At 44.8% G+C, this 21,900-nt stretch overlaps 1 protein-coding gene across 22 annotated transcripts in view; it reads right to left on the bottom strand.

Moving 5' to 3' along the window:
- Nucleotides 1–21,900, bottom strand: part of MACF1 (microtubule actin crosslinking factor 1) — a 398,178-nt gene that overhangs the window by 79,917 nt on the left and 296,361 nt on the right. For all 22 annotated transcript variants that reach the window (XM_060784087.2, XM_060784094.2, XM_060784082.2 and 19 more), the window contains 2 exons: nt 18,669–19,161; nt 13,587–15,058 (listed from right to left, as the gene is read on the bottom strand). In XM_060784087.2, coding sequence (XP_060640070.2) covers nt 13,587–15,058; nt 18,669–19,161 — 1,965 coding nt within the window. The remainder of the gene's footprint in view (nt 1–13,586; nt 15,059–18,668; nt 19,162–21,900) is intronic.

Below are 21,900 nucleotides of genomic sequence, written 5' to 3'. Positions count from 1 at the left end.
ATAGTATTGCAAGCCCCCACACTGGCAATCTTCAGGAGGAACCTGAAAACCTCGTTATTCCAATGTGCCTTCAGTGATTGAATGTAAGACACTCCCTGACCAAATTTTGCATAAAATGATCTCAGAAGCACTTTAGTTTATGGTTCGTGCAATCAAATCCTTCCTCACCCTCGGATCCCCCTCCCCGACAATTTACATTGCCCTATCTCCCAGTGTTTAAAATTTTTTTATCTTTGAATTTGGCCCTGCCCAGTGTAATTCTTTTGTGTTTTAATGTTTGATTTTATATTGCTGTGTCATCTATTATATTGGTTTTGCATTTTATGTATTTTATTTTCTGGTTTTGTTATGCTTTTGTGTAATATTGTGTTTATTGTACTGATGGGCGAGGCCTAATGTAAGCCGCCCTGAGTCCCCCTGGAGGAGATGGAGCGGGGTATAAATAAAGTATTATTATTATTATCATTATCATTATTATTATTATATCTATTTTATATCTATCGATCTACCCATCCATCCATCTATCATCTCTCTCCCTCTGTCAACTATGGCCATCTAATTCAAGGATCCTACAATATATCTCTTATATCTCTCAGATATATCTCACTCATATCGATCTGTCTAGCATCTCTCAAGCATATCTATGATGGTCATCTGCCAGGAGAGCTTTGATTGTGCCTTCCTGCCTGGCAGAAAAAGGTTGGACTACATGGCCTTTGGGATCCCTTCCAATTCAAGGATTCTCTCTCTCTATATATATATGTGTGTGTGTGTGTGTTATGTCATATCATATCTATCGGCACTCTCTGACTCATATCTATAGCCATGTATCTATGGCTGAATGGCCATCTGTCAGAAGGGCTTCGGTAGTGTGTTCCTGCCTGGCAGAATGGGGTTGGACTAGATGATCTCTGGGGTCCCTTCCAATTCAAGCATTCTCTATCTATCTATCTATCTATGTATGTATCTATTATGCCATATATCTATCAGCTCTCTCTCTGACTCATATCTATAGCCATGTATCTATGGCTGAATGGCCATCTGTCAGAAGGGCTTAGATAGTGTGTTCCTGCCTGGGTAGAATGGGGTTGGACTAGATAACCTCTGGGGTCCCTTCCAATTCAAGGATTCTCTATCTATCTATCTATCTATCTATCTATCTATCTACTGTGTCATGTATCTATCAGCTCTCTCTCTGACTCATATCTATAGCCATGTATCTATGGCTGAATTGCCATCTCTTGGAAGGGCTTGGATAGTGTGTTCCTGCCTGGCAGAATTGGGTTAAGACTAGATGGCCTTCCAATTCAAATATTCTCTCTCTATATATATAGATATGTGTGTGCGTGTGTGCGTGCGTGTGTGTATCATAGCATATCTTTCAGCTCTCTCTCTGACTCATATCTATAGCCATGTATCTATGACTGAATGGCCATCTCTTGGAAGGGCTTGGAAGGTGTATTGAATGGCAGAAGGGGGTTGGACTGGATGGCCTTTGGGGGTCGATTCCAACTATGATGCTGTGCAGACGTCACCCTTGAAAGCCTTCCCTGCCTTGATGCACAGGAGCAATCTATTCTTTTATGCAATAGAAAGCATCCACTCCATCCTCACGCAATGTTCTTGCAAAGGTGATGGGTGGGTGCAAAATGGAGCACTTTTCCTCCTCCTTCCTCCCACTTAAGGATTCTATTGTGGGCTGGGTTCCTCTCCTGCCAAGAGTCAATGGCAGCAGGTGCCTTTCTGCTTTTTTGGCTGGTGAAGCCACCTGGAAAATTTGCATTCGGCGCCATCCCTCTCTGTCCGCGGGGCCTTAGTCTCTCTGGTTATTATTATACAAAGCTGGCAGAAAAAAAGGAGAACGGGAAGAGAGCAGACCCTGTTTTGTGGGGGCTGTTAATATGCAAAAATCCCCCCTTTCTCCCCCAAAGTGACACTGCTTCTGTCTTCCTAAACAAAGCAGTGCAAACGCAGAGGGAAATGAGCTCCAAATCAGGAAGGGTCTCCGATGCCAGGGGCAAAGCACAATGGGCTGCTACGGGTGACAGGAGGACAGGTAGCAATACACCATATTTACTGGACTCATGCGCACCTCATTTTTCAAAATCCTGACACTAGAAAAAGTATTTGCTGCTGAATGTAATGTGCAGCGGCCAAAAGTGCACTCTTTGTAATTTGGCCAAAAAACGTGTGAATTACAGTTCCTGCCTGCTTAGAATTCCTTCTTCAAAAACAAAAGCGTTCGAGCACCAAAGCTTCCATCAATTGAAAGGTAAACCTTGGGGTGCATCTCTGCTGTAGAATAATCCATTTTATCTACCTCAGTTCAATGCTATGGAATCCGGCGGGGGGGGGGGGGGCTGTAGTTTTACAAAGCCTTGAGCCTTTTCTGCCTCACCAAACTACAAATCCCAGGATGCCATAGCATTGAGCCACAGCCATTAAATTATGGGTGAGGTCCCTCAAGAGCAGCTTCCCCTTTGGCTTTGGCTCAGCACTAAGATGACCGTATGATATGGATCTAATGCGCACCCTCCTTTTGGCAAGGGAATTTAGCCCAAAAAGGTGGGCATTAGACTTAAATAACGAGGATATGTCCAAGCCAAGGGCCAGAGGAATACAAAGAGTCATGAGAAGGCAACTGCTCCGGTCCGGAATCTCTTCCTGAGGCCCGTGGCTTTGGTGCATTTCGTCTCAACGAGTCCGAGGCAAGTCCATGCATGGCAATGTGTGCTCTTAATCAAATAATTGGGGTGATGAGCCGATGCATGGATTGACGGCGGATGAAAAGCAGGCTCCAATGGACTGGAACTGGCCATCTGGATGCTCCCCCTGCCTCTCAGGAGGTTCAGGTGGCTTCCAAGGAGGCCTCTCCGGCTGCCCGGGGCAAATGCCTTGGCATATTGCAGATTGCCAAAAGGATCTTTGAGGGATTAGATTATTTGTTTGTAACGTTTGCAGAAGAAAAAAAAATCCTAAAATATAAATCTGTGATTGCACACTTTGGTCAGTCCTGCTCTTAAGTTTCCTGGTCATGTATTTTGTCCAATGCTTACTCATTATGAGGGTTCTTAGCCGTTCTGATTTTTTTGGTGTGTGTGTGTGCGTCAGGAGCGACTTGAGAAATTGCAAGTCGCTTCTGGTGTGAGAGAATTGGCCATTTGCAAGGATGTTGCCCAGGGGACGCCTGGATGTTTTGCCATCATGTTGGGAGGCTTCTTTCATGTCCCCACTCTGAGCTCAAGAACAGAAAATGGAATGTTGGAGGACAGGAAGAGATTTAAAGATGGACTCAAGGGAAACCTTAAAAACTGTGGCATAGACACCGAGAATTGGGAAGCCCGGCCCTTCAGCGCTTTAACTGGAAGTCAGCTGTGACCAGCAGTGCTGTAGAATTTGAAGAGGCACGAATGGAGGGCGAACGAGAGAAACGTGCCAAGAAGAAGGCACATCAGGCCAACCCTGACCGGGACCACCTTCCACCTGGAAACCAATGTCCTCACTGCGGGAGAACATGAGGATCAAGAATAGGGTTCCACAGCCACCTAAAGACCCCCACTTGGAGGACCAATAGCCTCGGGCTACGTGGGATCGCCTAAGTAAGTAAGTAAGTAAGTAAGTAAGTAAGGAAGTAATGCCAATATTAAAAGGGAGTTAAACTTGATCAGTACTGAAAATAAACAGTGAAAACCCTTAAAACCAAGTACAAACCCATTCATAGCTAAAATCACAGTTTCTTAAAGGAAGTAGATTAATTAGAACGGAAAATCATATCAGACAGAGAGTGAGATTAGTTTTTATGTTTGTTCATTAGTTTTGCTTCTGTATGTACACTTTCTGTAGTGATTTGGTTCTTATTTGTTGAAGGTTTGTGTTTTATATTAAAGGGAAAAAAGTTTTGTATTTGCAAGGAGGATATTGTCCTTTTGTTGGGTGTAATTTGCCTCTTTGCATAGGCCTTTGTTTGTTTGTTGACGGCAGGTTTGTTTCTTTGAATCAAAATTAATTACAAAAGAGAAGGGAGACCAGGTTCCTTTGGTGATAAAGGAAGAAATGTGGAGCACAGAACTAGAAGCCAGAATATAAACACTTGAGATCCAGCACTCAAAGAAGGAAATAGGGCAGCAATTCTCAACCTGGGGGTCGCGACTCCTGGAGGGGTCAAATGGGTATTGCAGAGGGGTCACCAAAGACCACAAGAAAATACATATTTCTGATGGTCTTAGGAACGCCAACTCCAAAACTCAAGGTTGATGCCACCGAACCCTTCTAATATTTTTTTGGTAGTCATGTGAGTTCTGTGTGCCAAGTTTGGTTCAATTTCATCATTGGTGGAGTTCAGAATTCTCTTTAAATGTAGGTGAGCTATAAATCCCAGCAATACAACTCCCAAATGTCACAGTCTATTTTCCTCAAACTCTAGTAGTGTTCACATTTGGGCATATTGAATATTCGAGCCAAGTTTGGTCCAGATCCATCATTTGAGTCCACAGTGCTCTCTAGATGTAGGTGAACTACAACTCCAAGGTCAATGCCCACCAAACCCTTCCAGTGCTTTCTGTTGGTCATGGGAGTTCTGTGTGCCAAGATTGGCCCAATTCCATCGTTGGTGTAGTTCAGAATGCTCTTTGATGGTAGGTTAACTATAAATCCCAGTAACTTCAATTCCCTAAGGACAAAATCAACCCCCCTCAACCCCACCAATATTCAAATTTGAGTGTATCAGGTATTTGTGTCAAATTTGGTCCAGTGAACGAAAATACATCCTGAATATCAGATATTTACATTAAGATTCACAACAGTATCAAAATTATAGTTATGAAGTAGCAATGAGAATAATGTTATGGTTGGGGGGAGGGTCACCACAACACGAGGAACCGTATCAAGGGGTTGTGGCATTAGAAAAGTAGAGAATCACTGAAATAGGGGATGATGGGCTATTGCCACTGAAGGATGAGTCATGATGGTTAAAGTGGTGTCAAACCCCATTAATTCTACAATATAGATACACCCTCATTTTGGATCAGGTTTCTCTATTTGTCCACCATTTCCTCCTGGTCATCAATGTCTTTGCACCACTTTTGGTCAGCAGTTGACTTATCCATCGGAATGACCCTCTTGGCATCCTGCCCCAGGGTTTGCCTTCAAAGTACGTGTAAATGCACATACATGTATATTAAAATAATTTAATATAATCTATATCTTATCTATATAATAAAAGTCAAAGTTTGTATGTATGTGGGCTATTTCCAATGATATTATTTGAGAACACAGAAATTCTGGACGACTCTGACAGCCACTATGTCAGAGTACACAGGGAAGTCACTGAAATCCATAAGCACATGGACAATTTCAACAGAAAGGAAGAAGCCATGAACAAATGAACAAAATTTGGCTACCTGTATTGAAAAACACTAGAATCAAGACAGTGACTAATGAACACCACCCAGACACAGGAGGCCTCTAGGCAACAAGCAATCAAGTGCTAGTGAACACCACCCAGGCTAAGGATGTCTTCAGGCAGAAAACAATTCAAGGGGAACAAAGGCCGGGCTACTTCCATGCAGATGCTCCCACTAACCAACTATGCTATCTTCATGGTTACTCACATGCTAATGGGAGGATTCCACTCTCAACACTTGAAAATCAAGCTTGCTAACTGCACTCTTCACACTTGGTTAACAGACAATGGTTCTTTCCTCCCACCCTGGGCATTCCACAGGTATATATACTCCACCTCCTTGACCACCATCAGATCTTCTGAAGATGCCAGCCACAGATGCAGGAGAAGCTAGTAATATAATAGTGTGTGTGTAGTGGAAGAGAGTCCAACAGCTCATTCGAAGACCAGGTTCATATGGGGCCAAAAGATGGAATTGCAGACCAGGGAAACAGTGGATGATGAGGAGCTTCAAGGGAATACTTAGGACCCAAAAGGCTCCCAAAGTCAGGAGGGGACGATGGGCCATTACAGCAGGAGGAGGTATATTGGTGTGATGTCAAGGCGTCAGAGGATATATATATTTGTGTGTGTGTGGATGGTTTCCAGGACAGACACCTGTCAGCCCTGGATCGGCGGCATTTCTTGCATTGCTCTCGCCACCCACCAAGCACCTGTTCCATCTCCAAAGGCAGAGAGAGAAAGAGGAGCCACTATTTTGATAATAATTCGCAGGGAGGATAAGCACCAAGGCACTTTGTCTCCAGCACAACCACCTTCTTCTGCAAAAAGCACCTCTTCCTTGGCAAGTTACCACTAATCTCTTGCAGCTTTGACAAAAGCCCTCCGCCGATGCCATTCTTAGCATTGGCTTCCTTTGCTCCAACAGAGCCTCATGACTTTCCACGCTTTCAACAACAACAATGCAATGAAGGATTTTAAAGATCAAGATGAGGTGCTAAGGTTTTTAGTTTTGAATATATTTTTATGGATTTTAACTGATTGTTTAATCCCATTTTAATGTTTGTAGATTTTACATTGTACTGAAATGCTTTTAATGTAAGGCACTTTTGAGTCTCCTTGTAAAGAGAAAAAGTGGGTTAGAAATAATAATAATCATAATAATCATCATAATCATCATCATCAAATCGGAAATGTGAAAGCGGTGGAACTGGGCACACAATCCCATCATGACGTTCTATGGTTTGGAAGTAACTCAAGTTACAAGCGAGTCATGATTAGTCATAGTTCAAAATAATGTACTTACATTTCAAAAGGCATTTTTAAAGGGCTCCCCGACTTTGGAACACACTCCCCAAAGACATTAGACTAGCACCTACGTTGGCAGTCTTTAGGAAGAACTTGAAGACCTGGCTATTCCGATGTGCCTTTCCAGAATAGGATAACCCCCAGCACTATGTCCCAGTAGCACTTTACTAGAGTTAAGACTCTCTGCACATGGCACTTGCCCAGAATTTCAACATTCTACCTCTCACACCCAGCACTTTTTAATCTGTACCCTTCATTGGTCCGGCTCTGGTTTTTATTATGTAATAATGTAATGCTTTGTTATTGCTTATGTTTTTAATTTGCCTTATATCGTATTGTTATTGTCTACTGTTGTTGTGTTGAGGCCTTGGCCTTTGTAAACCGCATCGAGTCCTTCGGGAGATGCTAGCGGGGTATAAATAAAGTTTAATAATAATAATAATAATAATAATAATTCTAATGCATGGCTTTTTCAAATTAGGTGTTGCTGGACTCTAACTCCCATTAGCCTGTTCTTTTCCACAGTAGGAACACCTCTGTCCTTAAACACCACACCAGTACAGTTTATTGAAGGATATATAAAAGCAAAGCAATAAAAATGATAGAAACAGTATAGTCCAAAACAGTATATTCCAAAGGTAACATAGTCCATGAACTTCAAAGTACAAAGGTAAAAACACAAGATCCAAGGAGGCAAAATCCAGAAGAAATCCAAAATCCAGTATGGAGATCCAATACACAAAACAGGAACCTGGCAAAACTTGAAACATGAAACTAAAAATCCACTTAGAAACAAGACAGTCATGAAACTCCATCGTTGACCAAACAGAGCTAAAATCCTTCCCCATATCATATAAAGCTTTTCCTGTCCCATGAAACAAAAAGAAAACATTCTGTTTGCCTTTCCAACCAGATAAAGATTTCTTTTCTCTCTTTTCTAATAAATGGGCTGACTTTCAGCGAGCTTGGAAACTTTTTCTTAGTTTACAAAAGTCTTGTCTTCTGTCTTCAATCTCATTAACTTCTGCACCTGACAAATCATCCTCAGAAGACAGTTCCTCAGAGAAAGGATGCCGTGGGCCCCTTTCAGGAATTTGGCCTTGAGAATCTACAAGAGACGCTCTCTGTTAATTAAAAACCTCGGGCCTTTTAGCAAGACCAGAACTAGGCCTTTCAACAAGGCCAGGACTTGACAACTCAGGCCCAGGAAAACCATCATTCCCACTGACATCAGACACAATCATAGCCTCAACTTCAACACAGCCCTTTATCCAGCGAAGGTAATGGTTTAGAAGGTTGGGAGTTGTACTGAAGGATTGCACTTTGCTCATATTTCTGGGCCATTCTTACATCAATCCTAAGGGCTTCAGAAAAAGGCACACACAAAAGCTTTTAACATTGTAAAGAGTAACCATAACTATATCAGGTGACGCTCGATCCTCCGGATGTGGGACTGCAATCCCCATCAGTCTTCTAGCCAGCACAGGAATGGGGAGGCATGCTGGGAGCTGCAGTTCTAATCCATTTGCAGGGCCAAAAGATTATTCCCAAGCTTTGAACAAGGAAAACAAATCACATTTTAAAAGCCCAACAGTTTGCCACTGAGTCTCAGCCAAGTCAACACAAAGACGGAGCCTTTCCTGCCATTGTTTGCACTTCCTGTGAGGTCAGAGGCACATAAACTTTGCAAGAAAATTCCCGGGATCCAGAGATGGAGCAGAAGATCCTGTTGCCAAAGGCCCAAATACAGGCCCTAATGCAGCGCAGCCACGGAACCAATGCCATTTTTGACTTGCATTTCGAATGCCGACTCAAGAGGTCTATGCTAAAGGAGACTTAACAATTGGATTTAGCTCAGAGAAATCGAGGCTTGGAAGTTCAAAGGTGGTGAACTTCAGGGAGAGTTCACCACCTTGCCTTTACAAGTGCCTTTCTATGGCTCCTTCTATACAGCTGAATAAAATCCTACATTTTCTTCTTTGAACTGGGACATATGGTATTGTGGACTCAGATAACCCAGTTCAACGTAGATATTGTGGGATTTTCTGCCTTGATATTCTGGGTTATATGGCTGTGTAGAAGGGCCCTAAGGCACAGTATTGAAATGCTTTAGCTGCCACAGCCGCACACCAACACTTGAAGTTTAGGGAGGTAGAATAACTAATAATACTAAGTGTTAATGACTGCGTGGTGTGCTTTTTGCACGCTGCCATTTTCAATGAGGAATGACAACATGAGCCTTAAAAATGGGAGCAGAGCAACATGACTAAAAGCCCCTTTTCCAAAGGAGGAGTGAGCAAACCGGAACCACTGAGTCACTCCACCGCCTTCCTGCGCTCCCTTGTTTTCGAACAGGATTTCAGGAACCACATTTATCCATGCAATTGACAAACTGACACATCATCTGCGTTGCTTTCCTCTGCTGCCACAAATGAGGTTTCTAGTCCTTATGGCAACAGGGAACCTTTTCAAACGCAGCCTGGCCAAGAAGACAGGGAAAGGCAGCTCAAGGTCATATAAATGGCTGTTTTGGGGAAATCTTTGGTGGACTAAAATGGACCCCAAATGTTAGAACATTTCACGTTGGCAGACTAGCCATCCTGAGAAGTACATACTCTTCCTTCTCCTAGTATTCCTTGAAAACCGAAAGCTGCTATGTGTGTGTTTATGTATGTGTGTGTGTGTATGTATGTGTGTGTGTATATGTGTGTATGTGTGTATAAAGAGAGAGAGCAGTGGTTCTCAACCTTCCAAATGCTGTGACCCCTTAATACAATTCCTCATGTTGTGATGACCCCCAACCATAAAATTGTTTTCGTTGCTACTTCATAACTGTAATTTTACTACTTGGCACACAGAACTCCCTTGACCAACAGAAAATACTGGAAGGGTTTGGTGGGCATTGACCTTGAGTTTTGGAGTTGTAGTTCACCTACATCCAGAGAGCACTGTGGACTCAAAAATGATGGATCTAGACCAACCTTGGCATGAATACTCAATATGCCCAAATGTGAACACTGGTAGAGTTTGAGGAAAATAGACTTTGACATTTGGGAGTTGTAGTTGCTGGAATTTATAGTTCATCTACAATCAAAGAGCATTCTGAACCCCACCAATGATAGAACTGGACCAAACTTCCCACACAGACCCCCCCCCCCCCTGAAAGGACTTGCTGGCGCGAGGCTCCCTCTAGCCTCACACACTCTCCCTCGCCCACACATGTGCACCATGCTACCATGCGCCGAGCACACTTGCTCTCCCCTCCATGCTTGGAGTCTCAGAAACAGCCCTCCCCTTGGCTGAGAAGCCAGCCAATCACAGCAGAGGAGGGCTTTTGGTGGGAAGATTCGCTGTCTGTTTCCAAAAAGGAAGAGAAGGACAAGATGAAAAATCTGCAGCTTTCTCTGCCAAAGGGGTTCCTAAGACCATAAGAAATATGTGTTTTCTGATGGTCTTTGGCTCCCCTTCTGCATTTTAATACACTTTCCCTATGTTTTAATGATAGCACCAATTTGAACATGACATTTATGACTCGGAACAAAAATCATGTTACATTGTGTTATAATTAATGGTGGCAGGAGCTTCTGCCATGTCCTCACTTTGGGTCGCTCCCAGTTCAGAGGTACTATAGAGGCATCCAAAATCTGAGAGGAGGCTGGCTGTTGTTCCTCCATAGGAGTTTGAATCCATGGAGAAGCGTGGCTAAGCGCTTGCCCTCTTTCCAGACATTGCCTTCTTCATAAATAAAGCTTGCAGGTTATGAGATATCGGAGAGTTTTAATTGGAAAAGGTCTCCCTCTGCATTGGCTCTCGGTTGGTTCCCCAGTTCTTGCTGTTGGTGTTGACTTTTCCGCCAACCGCCAAGAGACGGACGGGCATTTGGGCAGAGCTGACTCACTTGGTTAAAGGATCCCATTGCCTCCTTTGCACTGACTCAGTCGGAAGCAGAAGGACGCGGTCTCCTCCGAGTCTGAATGCCTTTGATGAGAAAGCAAGGCAGGATTTGCGCCTGGAAAGTCCTCCTTTGAAATGGGAAGGCGGCCAGGACTGCAGCACTGGCGCTCTCCAAGGGCAGGTCTTTCAAAGTTTTGTTGGAAATTCTGTCCATTTTATTCCTCAGTAGAGGAGATGCAGAGTCAGACCGGAACTGTCCACCTGCCCAGTATTTGAGTTTTTCCAGAGCCTTAAATTGAAGATTGTAGGAAAGAAACTACATTGTAAGCAGATTGTTTACTCCATTTTTTCTCTGGAAGTACACCTAAAGTGGCATGCAACCTTTAAAAGAATGCAATTAAAAACATAGAGAGGAGTCTCATTGTGTGTTGGTGGCTCCCCTGTTAGGAAGTAGGGATTCCCCGGTTAGGAAGCAGTCCACTGGGACTGTGGCACAGCTGTCTGAGTGTCAGCTGCATTAAGATCACTTCTGACCATAAAGTCACGAGTTCGAAGCCAGCCCAGGTCTGAGTGAGCTTCCGATCAATTGTGTAGCTTGTTGTCGACCTTTGCAACCCAAAAGACAGTTGCATCTGTCAAGTAGGAAAATTAGGTACCACCTATGTGTGGGGAGGCTAATTTAACTAATTTACAAGGCCATAAAAAAGAGACTCCAGCAAAGCACTCCAGCAAAAGCATGCGGGGAATGCGGAAGTACTTCATCAGTGTCGCAGATGGACAATGAAAGCGGCCAGAAAAGTTAAATAGCCTCTGACTGTTTGTCTATATCTGTTGTGTGTCTTTGGCATTGAATGTTTGCCATATATGTGTACATTGTAATCCACCCTGAGTCCCCTGCGGGGCGAGAAGGGCGGAGTATAAATACTGTAAATAAATAAATAAATTCTGAAATCTGCAATGCTCTATATGAGCATTTCTCAACCTGGGAGTTGGGACCCCTGGGGGGTAACGAGAGGGTGTCAGAAGGGTCACCAAAGACTATCAGAAAGCACAGTATTTTCAGTTGGCCATGGGGGTTCTGTGTGGGGAGTTTGGCCCAATTCTATCATTGGTGGGGTTCATAATGCTCTTTGATTCTACATGAACTCTAAATCCCAGCAACCACAACTCCCAAATGACAAAATCAATCCCCCCCAACCCCACCAGTATTCAAATCTGAGCGTATCAGGTATTTGTGCCAAAATTGGTCCAGTGAATGAAAATACATCCTGCGTATCAGATTACGATTCACGGCCCGTATACTTGTAAGACCAACATGTGCTATTTTACCTAACCACAATTGACAAAATACGTCCACTACAGGAATTTTTTGGGAATTCTACGGTATGCTTCCACTGGAAGTTGGCCGCAGAATCACCCTGGAGGACCTAGCAACTGCCTAAACAGGATCCTCCAGGATGACTTTATGGTAACTTCTAGCAGAGGTCATTCATTTCAATAGGGTTTGCTAACAACTATGCTTTTCTATTTCCACAAGGAATGTAAGGATATTGTAATGCCATACAAGATACAAAGTCAAGGGACAGCGATTTCCCAGGATCAGGGACTGACTGCCAATTTCCAAAACCTCAAAAACACTGTAACACCAGACAGGTTTCCATTATAAATGGAGTTCGGCAACGATGTCTACGCCAAGCTCTATCCGAGAACATTCCTCCCACGCTGCAGAGTGTTGCCAGCCTGCAAGGAAGAGCAGCATCTTCCCCCGAAAATATAAAGGTTTGCTTCCTTGCAGCACTGGTTTTGAAAAAAACATTTCTGCCAGCGGGACCATTTTCACAGGCAGAAAAAAATGATGGTAAAATGGTATGACTTTGTCACAAATGGGAATGCAAACATTTGTCTTTGTTATTTGTCTAGAATCCTTCTCTAACAGAATACCCAAGGAAAACAGCTACGTCAAAGGCATGTTAAATACTGAATACAATGTGTCCTAAATAGTATAGATGCAAGTAACAACTGGGAAGGAACATACCTGTAGCAAATGCATGGTTTTAAACACTACGGCAGAGCTTTTCAAACTGTGTGTCGCGGCACATTCGTGTGTCAGCTGCTACGTGTCGGTGTGTCACACAAACATACGAAATGGTGCAAAATAAGCACTAAATCATATATTTTGCAAATAGAAATGAAAGGTTTTCATGAGATATGTTGTGCATCCATACATGTCATTTCTATAGCGTCCATATCTCTTCTTATAAGGGGTTGGTTTAGTTTGGAGCTAGTTTGCTTGTTTGGAGCCCCCAGTAGTGCAGCAGGTTAAACTGCTGAGCTGCTGAACTTGCTGACCAAAAGGTCGGCGGTTTGAATCTGGGGAGCAGGGTGAGCTCCCACTGTTAGGCCCAGCTCCTGCCAACCTAGCAGTTTAAAAACCCGCAAATGTGAATAGATCAATAGGTACTGCTTCTGCGGGAAAGTAATGGTGCTCCGTGCAGTCATGCTGGCCACATGACCTTGGAGGTGTCCACGGACAACACCAGCCCTTCAGTTTAGAAATGGAGATGAGCACCAACCCACAGAGTCGGACATGACTATACTTCATGTTAAGGGGAAATCTTTACCTTTACCTTGCTAGTAAAATCGAATAAATATGTCACAAAATAATACCTATCTCAAAAGACGTTTCACCAACATGAAATGTTTGGAAAGCTCTGCACTAAAGATCAAACTTCTGATATTTGGGATATATATTAAAAATGCAATGAGCAAAGAGCTCCCAATATCCCATCACACAGAGAATGTTACTGAACATCAACTTTCACTGAAAACAAAGGACAGAGATGCAAACTCATCCCTAGCCATATGACCTTCCAATGCCGTTTGGCTTATGTTGGCAGCACTCACACAATAAAGATGTATAGAAATGAAAAAGTACACAGAGGACATTTATAAAATACTTGGATCAGCACCAGGCTCTCCTTACCTTGAAGTCAGCCAGCTGCTGGTTGATGGCCTCCACCTCAGTGCCCACCACCCACTGCAGGGCCTCGCTCTCCTCTGCTGCAGCAGCCATGGCAGTCAGCTCCCTCAGTTTGCCGTAGAAGTCCCTCAGGCGGGACAGAGCCGCCTCCACTTGCTCTAGGCGGCTCCTGCCTCGGTCGGTCAGCTTGCCACACTGCTTGTGGATGGTTTCCAGCTCGCGCCTCAGTCCCACAAGGTCGGGGCTCCCCTCATCATCTAGCATCTCCCGACACTTCTCCTCGGACACCTGGATGTCCTGCTTTAGCCGCTGGAGCTTGCCCAGGAAGTCATGCATGTCTTCGGCCTGGGACTGGAGACTGTCCAGGTCCCTGCCAACAGGGCTCATGCCATCCAACTCATCGTCCAAGTCTGCCAGTTGAGAGAACATCTCTCGCACATGGTTGCTGAACTGCCCAATGCCTTCCAGCTTGCTTTCCATGAGTGTGCAACACTCGCTCACTTTTTGGCCGACCTCCTCGAACTCCCGCTGGGCCGTCTCTGCTTGGTGAAGGAGATGGGAGGAGTCCGAGCCGTCCGGAGCATCCTCCACCAAACCCCGGGTGAAGTTCTTCAAGTAGTCAACCTGGGGAGCCAACGCTCGAAGGGCCTCTTGCTGCGACCTTAGCTTCTCCAGGTTCTTATTGCTGCAGGCCTGAGGGCCCAGGGTCTCGTAGATCTCCAGCTGGTGCTTCGTCCCTTCCAGCTTCTTCTCAATGTTCCGGAGGCTCTCTTGGAACTCCTTCAGCCGCTGCGACATCTCTTCAAGGGACCCCGCCTTCGCTTGGAGCTCCTCCGTAATGGCATCCATCTTCTGGTTGATACCAGCTTTCTCGTCCCGGATGTCGTCTTCGTCCGTCTCTGAAGCATTGATGAGAACATCGGCAGCACTGTTCAGCATCTCGAGGAGGGAGCGCCGCTTCTCTACGTCGCTCAGCATGGCTTTTGACCGCAGGAGTGTGGCTTCTAGTTGCACCGGGTCCAAAGTGACTTCCAGCTCCATCACCTTGGATTTGCAGTCCTCAACCCATGGGAATAGGTCCTCCACGTGGCGCTGATACTTCTGGGCCTTTTGCAGGCAGTCCTTTAGCTTGGTGTGGCGGTCTGCAGCCTGCTTGCTCAGCTCTTCCCAGCGAGCCTTCAGGTTGGTCAGCTGGCCTTGCAGGCGGGCCTTCTCCTCACCAGCACGGGCCGAGACCAGCAGGGATTCCCCTTCAGCCACGATCATTTCATAGGAGCCACTGTGCTGGTTGAGGCTCTTCTGCAGCTCTTCCTGCTCCTGGATCTGGGACTGCAACCGCTCCAGTTTGGCCGAGACGGGACCGCCCTGGGCTTGACATCTCACCTTCTCATCCAGCCAGGCCTGGAGCTCATCAAACATCTGCTGGAACTGCTGGGAGCTGGCCAGGGCTGTCTGCAGCCGGTTCATGCGATCAGCTGGAAATCAGAGATGGGGGACACACAGTTAAACAAGGCAGGCCCATATGTTTTAATATGCATTGTGGATAACACTATGTAACATAAATTTTGTTCCTAGCTTAAACATACAATTTCCTAATCAGTTCTATCATAAAAACATGGAAGAAGTTTGGCAAAGTCATAGAATCCTACACTTGGAAGAGACCCCCAAAGGCCATCCAGTTTAACCCCCTTCAGCCAGGCAGGAAAAGCACAATCAAATATCTCCCAACAGATGGCAACCCAGCCTCATAGACATTAGCGGGTCCACGGAGAAACAGGGCTATAGAATCAAAGACTCCTAGAGTTTGAAGAGACCCCAAGGACATCCAGCCTAACCCCCTTCTGCCATAAAGGAAGGCACAACCAAAGCCCTCCTGACAGATGGCCATCCAGCCTTTGTTTAAAAGCCTTCAAAGATGGAGCCTCCAATGGACTCTGAGGCAGTGAGTTCTTTGAACAAAATATAACCACTGGATCATACAGTCCCAATCTGTTTTGAAGACCTGGTCTCCTCCAATGTTTTAGCCAAGACCATGGTCACTCGTTATGCAAATTAATATTCCACTTATTAGAAATTAATGTCATTCACTGGAAAGGTAATGTGGCCTACCTTTCCCAATCAAGAAAACCTATATGGGTACAATGCACCATGAATCATTGAAATAGTAAGGTGGCATGTTTTGTTGCCTTTCGTCCCCTCTGGGAACTGCGTAAAGGGAAAACTGAACAATGCAAAGCCTTTTTTGCTGCATTTTTAGACACTTTTGGGATGGAGAAGAAGGCATATTAGGGTGTCATGTCTTAGCCGCTGATTGCACATTTGGCAGAAAATTATTCAAAACATAGCAGCAATAGTTGTGATAGTTCATTGCAATCTTGATGCAAGAGAAGTCTTCAGAAGACAGGTTTATTCCATGCATCCCCCCCTTTAATTTGGTTTAAAATTCCATTCTTGCACTGACAGCATCCAGAGGCCAAACTGGCTCCACTGAGAAGTTTACTTGTGTGTACAAATACCAAGTTAAGGACAGTTTATGCTTTACAAGGAGAAGATCCCCTTTGGCCTCAGTCTGGAGGCCCCTCCACACGTCGCATGGCTCGGAAATAAGCCTTGAAAGCCTGAATGTGCCTACACTCCTCTGACTTCCTCCATGTGGGAGGCGGATGGAGCAGCGGCTCCCTGTTGAATGTATCCATGGAAACATCCCAGAGTTTGCTGCTGCATGAATCAGCCTTGAAATGATGGCTTTGGTTGGAGGGCAGAGGAACACATGGGCCCACCGGATGTGACTGGACTGCAATCCCCATGTTCCTTCACTATGAGCTACGCTGGGAATTGTATCTGGAGGATCACCTCTGACTTTATTCCAACCCGAATGGCTACCCCCAGAATCCCCATCTGGCCTCGTCTTCCTGCAGTTGTCTGCCACTGGCTATTAAACTCTTACATGGTGCCTTTTTCCAAATGGTGATTTGAGATTGTCTCTTGGTCTCTGGATATCCCACGTGTTAGAGCAGTGGTTCTCAACTTGTGGGTCCTCAGGTGTTTTGGCCCACAACTCCCAGAAATCCCAGCCAGTTTAGTAGCTGTTAGGATTTCTGGGAGTTGAAGGCCAAAACATCTGGGGACCCACAGGTTGAAAACCACTGCATTAGAGAATGGGGCAGACAAAAGTATGTAACCTCTGGGCCACACACAGCTTCAAACTGTTTCTGAAGACCCGATCTCCTCCAATAATGACTTTCAGCTCCGCCATTCCTTTTTGAGGTGCATCTACACTGTCAATATAATACAGTTTGATACTACTTTCACTTCTTTGTCTCAATGCCATGGAATCTTAGGAGCTGCAACTTGGTGGGACCCCTGTTGGAGCATGCAAGGACAGTGTGCCAACTGTAAAATGAGATGAATGAAACCGATTGGTCGGGCTACACCCGGGGAGATGGCTGAGCCTGGGACTTTTGGATACTGTTACATTGTTGTCCAGGCTTTAGCTATGCAGATGCAGAGAGAGAAGAAGAGTGAAGGAGAAAGAGATAGAGCAGATGTCTTCAAACCTTTTAAACAGAGGGCCGGGTTATAATGTGAAAACAACATGAATGAATTCTTATGCACACTGCACATATCTTATTTGTAGTGCAAAAAACACTTTAAACAAATATAAACTTATTAGTATTTTAATGGGAAGTGTGGGCCTGCTTTTGGCTGATGAGATAGGATTGTTGTTGTTGTTGTTGTTGTTGTTGTGTGCTTTCAAGACATTTCAGACTTAGGTTGACCCTGAGCGAGGGTGGGGTAAATGACCTTGGAGGGACGTATCCGGCCTCCGGGCCTTAGTTTGAGGACCCCTGAGATAGAGTTTTGAAGTGTGCTCTTGCTTCATAAAAGGACATTATGTGAGCTGGTTCAGCTGATCACATTTTACATATGTTGTTGTGGATTTATGAAGAATAAACTACATGTTCTTTATAGTTCATCTGCATGGCATATTTTCTTTCTCTGGCAAGGCAGTGTGTGGGCTGATCAAATGTGAACTACACGTGGTTTATTTTACATGATGCCACAACCTCCAGCCTTCTTTGGCAGAGAAGGTAAAAGACCCCCTTATATAAAAATGTTGAGGCCCAGAGTGCACCTACACTGCAGAATTAATGCAGTTTGACACCATTTTAATGGCAGTGGAGTGTTGTGATCTGCAGTTTGGTGGAACATCAGTGCTCTGTGGCAGAAAAGATGAAAGACCATGAGAAACTACAACTCCCATCATATCATAGCGTTGAACTGGACAAATAGGCTGAGAGAGAGCTTTTATCCTAGAACTCTGACTATACTGAACTCTATGGTTTCAAACGGATGTGGCATTAGAGATTGTGCAATAGTGATTAGAATGGGGAAGGCTGGGTGTTTTGTTTTTGTAATTCTACATATATAATGTGTATTGGGGTGGCACCTAGTTCTGTTGTATGATGTGCAATGACAATAAAATTCTATTAAACTGGCACCAAACTGCAATAATTTTACAGTGTAGGTAAGGCACGGGCAAACTTCGACCCTCCCTCCAAGTGTTTTGAACTTCAACTCCCACAATTCCTAACAGCCTATCAGCTGTTGAAGTCCAAAACACTTGGAGGGAGGGTCGAAGTTTGCCCATACCTGGTGTAACCATGTAGTGATGAAGGATGGTCTGCTCCAGAGACCTGGTGAAAATCTCATGCATTCAGGTTGCAAGAAGAGAGGTTCTAGCTAAACATGAGGAACACCCAGGAGATGTTTGAGGCCTTGGGAAGTGATGGGCTCCCCTTCTTTGCAGGCTTTCTAAAGGCACCCCTTCCCCAGTTTTGGAGTGAAGGGGGCCCACTTCTCCTACCTCAATTAATCAATCAATCAAACTTTATTACAACCCAAAGACCCAACTGGCTCAGTGGTAAAACGTACATAATTTTCTGTATTAGACTCAGGCTGAAACTTGTCTTGTATCTATTTGCAGTGTCTTTACCCCTGTTAACGCTTCTTGACTTGTACATCATCCTACATTTAATTAGTTTTATCAGTTTATTAATCTGTTTGCAGTTGCATTTCTCTTACCTGCCAGATCCTGCAGGCCCCTAAGGGGCAGGGCGACGGCCTCCATGCGCTTCTTGAGCTCGTCCTTGAGATACTGCTCGCCAATGAGAATGGAGAGCTCCTCACAAAGGGCCTGGGCCTCGGCCATGTTGCTCTCCAGCTGCTCCAGGTCCGATCGGACTTCACTGGCCTCCTCCAGCTGCCGCTTGACGGCCTCGGGCTGAGTGCTGGCCGCCAGCTGGGGGCTCAGCCGCTGGCCAGCCGCCTTGACCTTCTCCGACAGGCTCTGGAGCAGTGCCTGGAACTGGGTGCTCTTGACCATGGCCTGGTCAATCTGTCCTGAGCGGGAGTCGAGCCGATCCGTCAGCGCTGTCCATTTCTGGTTAATGGCCTGGAGATCATCCTGCATGCGGCCAGCAGATGGAGAGGCCTCAGGGCTGGTCAGCATCCCTTGTGCCGCTGCGTTCAGCTGGTCGAACTGTGGCTTCCGGGCCTCGAACTCCTTGAGCATGAACTGCAACAGAGAGACACGGTGGTGAAGCCAAGCTTATTTATATCAGGCATGCGCCCCGAATCAGTGTGCGCATCAATGAATGCTAGTTAAAATAAAACCACCAAGGTCATCATTGAAACATGAAAATAGTGTCCACATAATGTGCTTTTTAAACCTGACTAAGTGAGGGATGGTTAGCTGCCTTGAGTAATAATAATAATAATTATTATTATTATTATTATTATTATTATTATTATTATTTTATTTATATTCCACCCTATTTCCCCAAGGGGACTCAGGGTGGATTACAACATACTAAAAAATACATAAGGTAAAGGTAAAGGTTTCCCCTGACAGTAAGTCTAGTCGTGTCTGACTCTGGGTGGTGGTGCTTATCTCCATTTCTAAGCTGAAGAGCCGGTGTGGTCCGTAGATGCCTCCAAGGTCATGTGGCCAGCATGACTGCATGAAGCAGCATTACCTTTCTGCAGAATCAGTACCTATCAATCTACTCACATTTGCATGTTTTCAAACTGCTAGGTTGGCAGAAGCTGGGGCTAACAGAGGGAGCTCACCCTGTTCCCTGGATTCGAACCACCAACTTTTCAGTCAGCAAGTTCAGTAACTCAGCAGTTTAATCTGCTGTGCTACCAGGGGGCCCAAAATATACATACAGGCAAACATCAGAACATCATATTTTATGTATAGCTAAGACCCAAAAATGGAGCCCCTAGTGGCGCAGTGGGTTAAACCCCTGTGCCGGCAGGACTGAAGACCGACAGGTCGCAGGTTCGAATCCGGGGAGAGGCGGATGAGCTCCCTCTATCAACTCCTGCTCCTCATGCGGGGACATGAGAGAAGCCTCCCACAAGGATGATTAAAAAACATCAAATCATCCAGGCGTCCCCTAGGCAACATTCTTGCAGACGGCCAATTCTCTCACACCAGAAGTGACTTGCAGTTTCTCAAGTCACTCCTGACACGACAAAAAAAACCAAAAACATAAAAAAGCTCTGTGTTTAAGCAAAACAAGACATTTGAGAACCACATATGTGGAGCTGATCAGGGCAAATTGTAGGGGTGATTAGGAAATATGATGTATATACTCAGTTTTATCATATTTAATAATTTTTTTGTCATGTCAGGAGTGACTTGAGAAACTTCAAGTTGCTTCTGGTGTGAGAGAATTGGACGTCTGTGCGCATCTTGCCCAGGGGATGTTCTTTTGATGTTACCATCCTTGTGGGAGGCTTCTCTTATGTCCCCACATGAGGAGCTGGAGCTGATAGAGAAAGCTCATCCGCACTCTCCCTGGATTTGAACCTGTGACCTGTCGGTCTTGTCTTGCCGGCATAGGGGTTTAACCCACTGCACCACCGGTGGCTCCATATTTAATAATAATATAATAATACTTTATTTATATTCCGCTCTATCTCCCCAAAGGGACTCAAGATGGATTTATTTATTGTATTGTTATAAGTGTCTTATTTTAACTTGCTACATAGAGTACTAGTAAGTTAAGCCTTGTTCAATGTATTGTCGAAGGCTTTCATAGCCAGAATCACTGCGTTGTTGTAGTTTTTTCGGGCTATATGGCTATAAGCCTTGTTGTTTGGTCTGGTATTGTGATGTGGCTTAAGGCAGTCATTCTCAACCTGTGGGTTCCCAGGTGTTTTGGCCTACAACTCCCAGAAATCCCAGCCAGTTTACCAGCTGTTAGGATTTCTGGGAGTTGAAGGCCAAAATATCTGGTTGAAAACCACTGGCCCAAGGGCTAATCAATACAATTATTATTATTAAGTTGAATGGGTTGAGACTCTATGATGAGATAGTAACTGAAAAAAATAGATGAAATTTGTTGCAGGATGTCCCTCCCACACAAAGAAAGTTTTTGCAGCTTAGTGAACGTTTCCCATGTTTCTATGATAGAACCAATTAGGAAATGGAATTTACAACCGAGGAACAAAAAAAAGTGTTACATAGTGTTATTGATGCTCCTACTCCTTGCATAAACCCAATGTTGCATTGAGAGCAGGCACTCAAGAAAGAAGGTCAGAAGCGTAGCCAGTCTCTCTTCTCGCTGGGAAAAAACTCAGTAAGATCCCAAGGGACCGCCTTGATCCTTAGGAAAACGTCCGGCCTTTGAAAGGCACGGCAAACATTTCAAGACCTCCATTCAAAAAGGGACTTTTAATGAGCCCAAAGCCTGCGTAATACAAACCGACGAATCAGTTCAAAGCCAAACAGCTCAGTCACAAGGCTGAGAGAAAAAAAAAGAAGTATTAAGTTGGCTGACCATATCGCTCGAGGGACATTTGGCAGCGAGGAGAGTTTCTGGAAGGCCTGCAAACGAACTGCAAAGACAGCATTCTAAACAGGATTTCAAAAAATGCAGGAGCCGATGACGACACAGGAAAGGCATCCCAGGCCTCTGTCTGATTTGTCCTGTTGCTGCTTCTAAAGGCATAAACCAACGGCTGGAGGAGAGTCAGCCGCATTGGCTGGGAGATCTCCCCCCCCCCCCCCGAATGACCACAGTCATAATCCTCAAAAAGATGGGGTGGGGGAATATAACACAATGTAACAACATTTTAAAACATTTCTGTTCCTGGTTTGAAATTGTGTGGTCTTTACTTTGAAAGGAGTTGTTATACTCCAGAAACTTCATTTTTGTGGCTGCCACAAACTAGGTTGAATTGGTTGAGATTCGATGAGATAGTTATCGAAAAACTATCACAATACATGCTTCAGGATGTATTG

This window comes from Anolis sagrei, chromosome X (genome assembly GCF_037176765.1).
Source record: "Anolis sagrei isolate rAnoSag1 chromosome X, rAnoSag1.mat, whole genome shotgun sequence".
NCBI lineage: Eukaryota > Metazoa > Chordata > Lepidosauria > Squamata > Dactyloidae > Anolis > Anolis sagrei.
This window is presented reverse-complemented; position numbering and strand designations above follow the sequence as displayed.